This window comes from Eptatretus burgeri, chromosome 2 (genome assembly GCF_056783735.1).
Source record: "Eptatretus burgeri isolate ZD-2024b chromosome 2, Ebu_testis_v1, whole genome shotgun sequence".
Taxonomy (NCBI): Eukaryota; Metazoa; Chordata; class Myxini; order Myxiniformes; family Myxinidae; genus Eptatretus; species Eptatretus burgeri.
In genome coordinates, this window is record NC_140962.1 from 126,353,164 (window position 1) to 126,362,671 (window position 9,508).

Here is a 9,508-nt window from a genome sequence, read left to right on the forward strand (position 1 = left end):
TGTTGTATGGGCTATTTGAATAGAGAGCCCCTAGGTTAAAAGGGGAAATAAAAAAATGACCGTTTTTACAGCCATTTTTCCCTGCTGTGCAGGGGTTTGGCTTTTTCTTGAGGCAATGTTTTATGGCCGGATGCCCTTCCTGACGCCAACCCTGGTCGCCTCTTACGACACACAGGGATATGGTACACCTATTCTAACCGGGGCATACACCGGGACCAGTACACTGGCACTCATTTCGCCAACCTCGGAAGGATGACAGGCTGAGTCAACCCCCTGGTGTTAATTCAGCAGCCAACGGGGCTTGAACTCAGGACCCTAGGATCCCAAGCTGCCACCCTAACCACTAAGCCAACACCAGGCTCCAGGTTAAAAGGGGAGACAAATAAATATACCTTGGGCGAAAAAGGGGATTTATTTTTTTAGGGGAAAAAAAAGAAAAATTTCATGGCTGAAAATCCCCCATTCATTTACATGGGGAAAAGTGAGCCAGAACCAGTATTCTTTCCCTACTAACGATGATTATATTTAATACTTGCAGGGGTGTCCAGCATTGCCAGGTTCCTCCTCCCACCCCTTCCACATCCCTTCCTCATCACCATCCATTCCCCTCCCTCATCCCACCCTAACCTCTGCCTCCTCCTACCCCATCACCCTCCCTAACTACATATGAAACCAAGTAGCGCGTGTTTACAATAAGGTCTAACCAGGGATATCGCCAGACTATTTTGCGCCCAAGGCAAAGCCAGCTACTTGCATTTCGAATTGCCCCCCCCAAAAAATTGCCAACTTCGAGTTTTAAAAACATGTTTTGTAGAAAAAAATAAAAAGCACAAAACTTGAAACTGCTAAATTTCTTTTACCACAATATTTTTCTTAAGGTCAGACAAACAAAAAAACAAAAAAAAAACAGACAAACACAGTTAAGAACGTCTCATAAAACTTTCAATTTCAGACACATCAAAATCTCACTTTGATGCCTTTTCCTTTGCAAGAAGAATAGATAGACAAAGAAAGAAACGGTCTAACTTGGGCCATGTGCCAAATTTGGTAGCAATTGGTGCAGTAGTTTTGGCGTGATTAGTGTCACACACAGCACACAACACATTAATGTGGCCATGTGCCACAAGATTAGGAACACATTAGATTATTCATGTTTGAGGAGGAAGCTATTATATAGTTGGTTTGATTTAAGGGACACAAGAGAAATTATATTGGATTTTTGCATCTATTACGAAAGTGTGTGTGTGTTTGTGTGTTTGTGTGTTTGTGTGTTTGTGTGTTTGTGTGTTTGTGTGTTTGTGTGTTTGTGTGTTTGTGTGTTTGTGTGTGTGTGTGTGTGTGTGTGTGTGTGTGTGTGTGTGTGTGTGTGTGTGTGTGTGTGTGTGTGTGTGTGTGTGTGTTCTGCTACTCTTGTATTAACAGGAAATGATAGGAAGGAACTCGACAGCTCTCATCCACAGATATTTCTCGTATTTTGGTTTGCGAGCGCCAGCAGTGACCACTACTTTCGTTGAGTCTGTGTGTCTGTCTGTCTGTGACTCTCTCTCCAGAGCATAGCTCCGTGACGTTTGATGCAATCTTGATGAAACTTGGACACAAGCTAGATATCATGGTCTGGGTGTCTTTTTGTATGAGGGGCGTCCCACGCCCCTTGTGGGCGGAGCCACACCCATTTGAACTTTTTCTTTAATTTTTTTCTCGCAATTTCATTTCCTAGAAGCTGTGCATAATGTCCATAAGTACAACATATAACCAGAGTTGGTGTCAAAGCCACCCAATGCTCACCTGTTTATACATATATCGTTTTTAAAAGACGAGTCTAATAATATTTTTTATAAAGCATTGCAGTAAAGTCTGATCCAAATAATTTTAAAGCAATATATGTATTTGTATATTGTAATCAGTAAAAAAAAATCGTGTGGTAGATAAAAACATTAGAAAGGAAAAAACTTTAACGTTGATCTGCTACATAAAAGTTAAGTTCAAAAATTTAAAAAAATTGAAATTATTTTTTTATTTTAACTTCACTACATCTATATTAATATTTCAGCATGCCCCTTTTTTGTTCCACCATCAGATTTTTGTTACTGCATGAAATGAAACAAGCTTTGACACATATAGTAATGATATTATCGTCTTCCTTAAGAGGCCCCTCAAAATTCGTTTTGATGATTATGGGAGTTATCTATATTAATATTTCGGCACGCCCCTTTTTTGTTCCACCATCAGATTTTTGTTACTGCATGAAATGAAACAAGTTTTGACATATATAGTAATGATATTATCGTCTTCCTTAAGAGGCCCCTCAAAATTCGTTTTGATGATTATGGTAGTTAAGCAGTTCATGTTCTCCATTTGCAAAATGGGAGGAATTATTGCACAAAAAAGAAATAAATGTTTCCAATTTTTTAGAGGACCACTAAGATGAGTTCGGCTCAAAGAATCACGCTCCATTTGGGGAGAAAACAGTTGAGTTCATACCTGACTAATTTGCACTTTCCATGTGCCATAGTTTCTTCACAAAAACATGACTTTCTGACCAGCTAAAATCTTCAAGATATGAATATGTAGACGAAACTGATCCAGCCTTTTGGATCACTTTAAAGTCGGGTGCCCTGTAATTTTAATGCGCTCTATGGATCCTTCGGAACTCACGAATGGTACACGTTGTGTCGTCACTAAACTATGTGGTAATGGCATCGAAGTGGAAAACCTGAATGATAATTAATCAATGGATAAAAATGATATAATATATTGTTTAAAATACATTCATTCTATCCGTCTTTTACCATATGTTGCCAGTGACGCCCGTCGAAGACGGGCACCTTTACTAGTCAATAATATACCCCAAAGGAACCTCCATGCCAAATATGAGCATCCTAGTACACATATTAATTAAATAATATTTTGGCACGCCCATTTCTTTGTTCTACCATCACATTTTTGTTACTGCATGAAATGAGACAAGCTTTGACATATATAGTAATGATATTATTGTCTTCCTCAAGAGGCCCCTCAAAATTCATTTTGATGATTATGGTCATTAAATCTTATTATCTTTATTAATATTTTGGCACGCCCCCTTTTTTGTTCCACCATCAGATTTTTGTTACTGCATGAAATGAAACAATCTTTGACATATATATATATATATATATATATATATATATATATATATATATATATATATATATATATATAGTAATCTGATGGTGGAAAATCTGATGGTGGAACAAAAAAAGGGGCGTGCCAAAATATTAATATAGATGATATTATTGTCTTCCTTAAGAGGCCCCTCAAAATTTGTTTTGATGATTATGGGAGTTAAACAGTTCATGTTCTCCATTTGCAAAATGGGAGGAATTATTACACAAAAAAAGAAATAAAAATGTTTCCCATTTTTTAGAGGACCACTAAGATGAGTTCGTAAAACCTTTTGTAGAGTACGTTATTATTAATCACTATACGGCATAGCAAATTGCTCATGTTATTGAGCTGTCACTAAGCTATCAATCATAGACATAAAATAAACTCACTTGAGTATTCATATCTCTATTTCAATGCGTAATATCAAGCGGTACCCTCATGATGACCTAATAAAACCGGTCTCGATGTCCGTCCCTCTGTATATCTGTTCACAATCAAACCGATCATGATGCATTTTAAGGTTTTCCGAGAGCTTTGGAGCTTTGGACTTTTCCGAGAGCTTTGGACCTGCACTCCCGCACGGTGCTGTTTTTATTATTCCTACTGCACTTCATTAGAACATAGATCGTGGATGGATGCACAGATCCCAGGAGAACTATAGCTGTACAGAACAATTCAAATTTAATTATCGATGGATAAAAATTATATTTAATTGATATTATAATAAATTGTTTATTTAAAATATCTTCAAATTTTGTGAGTTTTTAGTTTGTTGTGAAATATTAGGTCCTCGGGTCTCTGCATAGTGGCGTACAGGCTTAAGTCGTACTTCTGTTTTCTACCGTAGAAAATCACAGAACCATCCAATCGACATGCTGTTAACAGTTTCAGAATCAGCTAAAATCTACAAGATATGAATATGTAGACGAAACTGATCCGGCCTTTTGGATCACTTTAAAGTAGGGTGCCCTGTAATTTTTATGCGCTCTATGGATCCTCCGGAACTCACGAATGGTACACGTTGTGTAGTCACGAAACTACGTGGTAATGTCATCGAAGTGGAGCTACTGCGGGACAGTCGAAGGGGGAAGCCTGAATGATAATCAATGGATAAAAATGATATAATATATTGTTTAAAATACATTCATGCTATCTGTCTTTTACCATATGTTGCCAGTGACGCCCGTCCAAGATGGGCACCTTTAATAGTATTAAATGAATGGCAAGCTTCTAAATAACTTGCACCAAAAACTTTAACGTTGATGTGCTACAAAAAAAGTTAAGTTCAAAACAGGTCAAAAAAAAAAAATTAAATTCTTTTTTAATTCCAACTTCACTACACCAATAGTATACACCAAAGAAACCTCCATGCCAAATATCAGTATCCGAGTACGCATATCAAATGAATGGCAAGCTTCTAAATAACTTGCACCAAAAACTTTAACATTTTCACGCTCACGCCGGGAGTATCGCTATAGCTCTCTGTTCTTCGAACAGGCGAGCTAAAAAATCCGATTCGATTTGGTCAATTTTTACGGAAGAGATGTGTTTTTACGGGAGGGCTTCCTCAATAATGCCCGCGAACCATCGTCGCCTCCCGGCTAGTCCTATAATTTTTTCGTGACTCGAGTTCAAGCCTTGATCATTCCGTTCACTTTACACCAGGTGGATCGACTGAGCCCGTCATCCTTCAGGGATCGGAAAAATGAGTACCAGGTTTCTGATAACAAGGGCACTGCATCAGCGGCACAGTCGCCACACCCAGAATAATGATGCAGCCAAGCAGCGACAGGGAGCATACAAATAAATAAACCATCCTGAAATTGCCCGTCTTTCGTTTAAATGATGAGAATTACGTGAAAAAGACGATTTGAATCGGATGTCGTCCGAGCAACGGGATATTAAAAGTTCCCTCAGGGGAGAAACAAACAGTCACTGAAAACGCGTCGTCCACAGCGCATGCGCAGAAGGCTCATTTCGTACGCACACGTCATTTGGATAATCCTGCGGGTGCTGCACCGCGTTGTCAAAGCACCTTTCCTGTCCCGAAAGTGACGCGAAAATATGAATTCCCGGGTTTTTATTACCGGCGTTGTTAATTTTTTTTTTTTTTTTTTACGAACCTCGACCTTTCCAGAGAAAAATGCAACATTTAAATGTTACACGAAAATAAGTGTTGTTACAGTGGCTGAATTGACAAGCACAACTCGTCAGAAGTTAACGTTCACCTGGTGGTGCTTTTTAACCGGCTCGATTTGATTGGACGCAATGAGGGAACTTAAGGTGAGGGCGACGGACGCGAACTTACAAACATCAGATGAAAGGTGCTAATACAAGCGCAATGGAGAGAGAGACAAACACTGAAACAGTTAAAAAAAAAAAAAACCCACGAACGAATCGATGACTCGCCACATGGTCGTGTGGAAAGCGGTACAGCGGTACACCGGCTTCAACGTACCTGCGGCCCAGGTGAAGTAACGGCCTGTAATGTGGAGCTTGACACGCCAAGCCGTACAACTCGTTTTAACTCGTTGAACACCGCACAACAAACCTAAACTTACCTTGGGATAATAATGTCGTCCGTTGGATTCTGTTAATAAACCAATCACTGCAACTTTCTCCCGTTTATTTTAAAACTTTACAAACCAAACCTGATGGATAAAGATTTCAGTTTGTTGCCTGAATCAACAAGCACATCATCTGATCTGAAAAACAAATATCAAAAACGTATAATGTAAATTTAAACGTTTTGGGGGGGTGGGGGGAAAGCTAGAATACAGCAACTCTCGAACTATACACCGCGGGAATCGTCACCGTTAAGGTGATTACTTTCACACAGCCTGGTGTTGGCTCAGTGGTTCGGTGGCGGATTGGGATCCTTGGGTCCTGAGTTCAAGCCCCGTCGGCCACTGAATTAATAGACGGGGGTTGACTCAGCTCGTCATCCTTCCGAGGTCGGCGAAATGAGTACCAGTTCCAGTGTGTGTACTGGTAGAGAGGCACTGCATCAGCGACACAGTCGCGCTTCAAGAAAAATGATAGCTACCCCGTACGACCACCACCACGTTACTTTTACAGCATGCTCATCGCCGAAACAAAGATCTCGGAGTTCATGATTTCACATTTGGGATTCGATGACGTTTCAACGACTGTTTCTGCAATCGCTTGAGAACAGCTTTTTGATGACAAAAGTTCTCGCATTTTTACACAACGAATTGGCCATGATTCTGTGCAAAAAGCACGTTGCACAGAAATAACTTTGGCTAATTTACTCCAAAAGATGAGGCGTCCAGAACATAAGGGATATGTTGCAACCACGTTTCTTGTAGAAATGTAGTGCTCACCAAATGGCTTCATTACTCAAGCAAGCACCCCATTCATAAGGAACATCCGGATGGCTTGAACAAGCACGAGCTCGCCGTTCGGTAACCAAACACCTCAAATGCCGATATTAAAGGCAATTAAAAAAAAAAACTTTTATACACGATTACAAAAAACAAAACCACAGAAACTCAGTGGAAGGACTTGATCAAAATGCTTTCATACAGGATGGAAAAAAAAACAAAAAAAACGAAGGGAAATTTTTATTAATGCAAATTGCACAAGCATCTTGCAACAAGTGGAAAATAAAACTGCAAATCCGAGATTTGCTCCAAATACAAGCACAAATCTTTCTGAAATCAACAGCGACAAGTTCACTGCATATTATCCAAATAACAAAAATTCCATGGGCATTTCACATGGATGAGAAAAGAAGAGAAAAAAAAGGAGAGGGTTGGGGAGAACAAGAGGGAGGGCAGAGGAGGGAGGGCAGAGGAGGGAGGGCAGAGAGAGGAGAGAAAAAGAAAGATTGGAAAAATAGAGAGGAAATAGAGAGGAGAGAGAGATGAGAGAAAGGGGAGAGAGAGAGGAGAGAGGGACAGAGACAAGACAGAGAGGAGACAGAGATGAGACAGGGGACAGAGGAAGAGACGAAGAGAGGGAGAGAGGGAGAGAGGGAGAGAGGGAGAGAGGGAGAGAGGGAGAGAGGGAGAGAGGGAGAGAGGGAGAGAGGGAGAGAGGGAGAGAGGGAGAGAGGGAGAGAGGGAGAGAGAAAAGGAGAGAGGGAGAGAGAAAAGGAGAGAGTAGAGAAGAGTAGAGGGACAAGAGCGAGCAGGGGAGAAAAAGAAAAAGGGAATGAAGGGAAGGGAAGGTGAAAGGAAAAGAAAGAAGGAAAGGCCAAACAGAAATTAAACAATCACATTGTACAAAACAGATAAAAGTTAATGACAAAGTAAACACAAAATACAACTTTAAAAAAGCAGAAACAATATATACTCCAAATAATCAATGAAAATGTTGGAGAGAGGGAGGGGAAGGGGGCAGGCTGAAAGCCTGTGAACATGTTTTGAATCTCAAATTTTAATCTCCAATACCAAGTGTGAGCCCAAACCCAAAAACAAAGCGAAGCAGGTCAGGGTGGTATCAAGTCAAACCAATTGTGACGTCAAATTCTGTTCACATCCGAACACCAGATCCAAAACCTGACTTTACAAATGACTCAAACGCAAAAATCAAAACCATAACTTGCAGGGATGACCAGGCCTCCAACTGTAACAAACAAAACATCTCTGGTTTTATCCTTGCATCAACCCCCATCATCTACTTATTAGCCAGGACATTGGGAGAGTTGTCTTGGACAACGGGAGAGGACGATCGAGATCCCTGCCAATGAAGTGAGGATACCGAACGTCGACGAGCTGTTGGAGATGGGGACTGAGAGCCAGAACGTTCACGGGAAGCTGAGCGAGGACGGCCAGCCTTTTGTCGTCGGCCAGTGTCTCCGTAAGACGATGAACGAGAGCGGCTGTAAGAACGATGGCGCCGGCGAGATCTGCAACACACGCACACATTCAAAACCCTGCCATAAAGACAGCATGTGCAATTATATCACAAACAATTTGAGGGAATCAAATTCAAAGATGGACTGAATTTTTGTAGGCATGGATCCACCAATGACAATTGTGGAACTTTTACTTCCCCCCCTCCCCCATCCACCTTTTTTTTTTTGCAACTAAATTTGCACCACTTTTCATGAAATTATTCCACCACCACACCTTAACCCCTTTCTCAAGAAAGGCAAAGAATCCATAATGCCAATAATTCAATTTACATCATCAGGCAAGGTCAAACGATTTGTAAGTAAATAAGTAAATCTTCTTCTTAGACTTCCTTTAATATCCACTTAATATGGTCACAAGAGATTTTTCCAGTGTTCTTGATTGGGCATAGAGTTGACAAAATCAATGCCACTCAGACTGCCAGTAAACAAACAAACAAACAGAAAAGAAAAACCTCCAGCATATGCAAGTAAACATTCTGGAAATAAGAGATATGTGAGAATATTTTCTCCACAAGTGACTTACAATTCCAATGCAGGTTTTAGATCAACATTCCAAATCGTGGTAACTTTTTGTCTTTCTAAATATTTGTTCACTAGCAACAGAGATTTTTTTTCCTTTTGCTTGCGAAGAACTCCAAACTGCAAGAAAGCTATCACTGGACCAAGCTATACAAAGTTACGCACACATGTTTACTCAAATTAACTTTGATTGCGTTATGATTGGCCTTCAGTCTCAAAAGTAGCAAAGAGGTGCATGAAAAAAAGATTTTCAACAACCAAAATAAAACTTGCAAACAAGTAAGCGTGCCTCACAACCTACCACCTTTCGGGGACAGACAAGGTAGCTAAGACGCAGCATATTCACGTTTAAGGGCAGTCTCGTCTGGGTGATTCCAGAACAAACTACAAAACGGCCACTCCGAGCATTTTGCAGGCAGGACGCTATGTCAATGAGTGCGCCACCCCTGCAAATGGACATCAAGTTATGTCCTACCTGTTAGATGTTAAAGATCCCACGGTTTGTTTTTGAAATCTGCCAATGTATGTGCCAGCCACCTTCATTGGGTGCTCATCAGACCTAGAATTTGATTTGGATTGGGTGTGAAAAGATTCTGCACTACCCAGATCAATGGGCACCAGAGGCAGCCAAGCCAGTTAGAGACCGACACAGAGAGAGACCACATTCCAGCTTTCTTCTTCAACTTGTAAATGAAAAAAAAATGCAGAGAAACAACAGACATTTTGCCGCTTTCCTGTAATAAGGATGTCAGAGTCCAGCATTTTGCCAACTTGAATCAATGCAGAATACCACTAAAATCATAAACAATGTTGCATCTCCCATTCAGTTTAAGAGTACCATTTTAGCACTTCATATGACAGTCATATTAAAGTGAAAAAATAACTATCAGGAAACTTCCTGAATAACAGTCGATTGTGGTGAAGATCTGGATCCGGATATGAGAATTTTTCGCTTCTTCA

General features: G+C 40.4%; 2 protein-coding genes across 12 annotated transcripts in view; both read right to left on the reverse strand.

Moving 5' to 3' along the window:
• The window catches only part of LOC147033020 (uncharacterized), a 313,822-nt gene extending 307,231 nt beyond the window's left edge, over positions 1–6,591 (reverse strand). For 3 of the 8 annotated variants that reach the window (XM_085871133.1, XM_085871132.1, XM_085871128.1), the window contains exon 1: positions 5,606–5,760. The gene's annotated coding sequence lies outside the window, so the exon portion shown is untranslated. Of the gene's footprint in view, positions 1–5,537 lie in introns of all 8 variants that reach the window. The other 5 variants (XM_085871137.1, XM_085871135.1, XM_085871129.1 and 2 more) reach the window with 4 other exon arrangements.
• Positions 6,592–6,716: 125 nt separating this feature from the next.
• The window catches only part of LOC147033024 (uncharacterized), a 31,046-nt gene continuing 28,254 nt past the window's right edge, over positions 6,717–9,508 (reverse strand). For all 4 annotated transcript variants that reach the window (XM_085871139.1, XM_085871141.1, XM_085871140.1 and 1 more), the window contains exon 5: positions 6,717–8,020. In XM_085871139.1, coding sequence (XP_085727265.1) covers positions 7,789–8,020 — 232 coding nt within the window. In that variant the 3' untranslated portion in view covers positions 6,717–7,788. The remainder of the gene's footprint in view (positions 8,021–9,508) is intronic.